The 643-nt window shown below is 47.3% G+C and overlaps 1 protein-coding gene across 1 annotated transcript in view; it reads right to left on the reverse strand.

Moving 5' to 3' along the window:
- LOC105290769 (lithostathine-like) overlaps positions 1-63 on the reverse strand; it is a 2,365-nt gene extending 2,302 nt beyond the window's left edge. The window contains exon 1 of the mRNA XM_011358167.1: positions 1-63. Coding sequence (XP_011356469.1) covers positions 1-63 — 63 coding nt within the window.
- Between the last annotated feature and the right edge of the window lie 580 nt (positions 64-643).

Genomic DNA, 643 nt, shown 5'->3' on the forward strand with positions numbered 1-643 from the left:
TAGGAGCACCAGGCAGGAGAACAGCATCCAGGACAAGCTGGGGAAGGCCATGGGAGGCAGCATCGTGTCTGAGACTTGAGGAAGCAATTAGAGATCATTAAAGAAGTGTGATCAGAGAGAAGGCATGCAGAGCACCCTCTGTTCTTCCTCTTGTCTTTTTTCTGTCTCCTAGGACTAAATTGATCTTGGTGATTGATATTCATCTCATTCTATAGTTCTGGAAAGAAAAGGAGAATATGTACACCCTACTACCCTGAGACCTCCCAGGATGGCCTTACCTGAGTCTCAGAATTGCTAAAATCCTCCTATAACCTTCTCTGAAATGTGTGAGTTAACCCTCTGTCATGGATCTCATCTTCTCTCAGCTTGCACTTACCACCACTTACCTGTTTTGCAGGTACCTGAGATGGTTGGTCAAGTCAGAAACGACTAGGCTTTTATAAGAGGAGCTGAGGGAGGGGTGCCGGAATGGATAATGAGAATATGGAGACATAGGGATCATGGGGACGGGCTTGGCATTAATTCAAGGAGATTTGTGCCGTGGGGAGTGGACTCTTCCTGGCAATGCCTGGGAACCACCCCAGATGTTACCTCTTTCCTGTTAGCAAGCCAGTACTTCCCTGAGGAACAGGTGAAGTTTGGA

This window comes from Pteropus vampyrus, unplaced genomic scaffold (assembly GCF_000151845.1).
Source record: "Pteropus vampyrus isolate Shadow unplaced genomic scaffold, Pvam_2.0 Scaffold37, whole genome shotgun sequence".
NCBI lineage: Eukaryota > Metazoa > Chordata > Mammalia > Chiroptera > Pteropodidae > Pteropus > Pteropus vampyrus.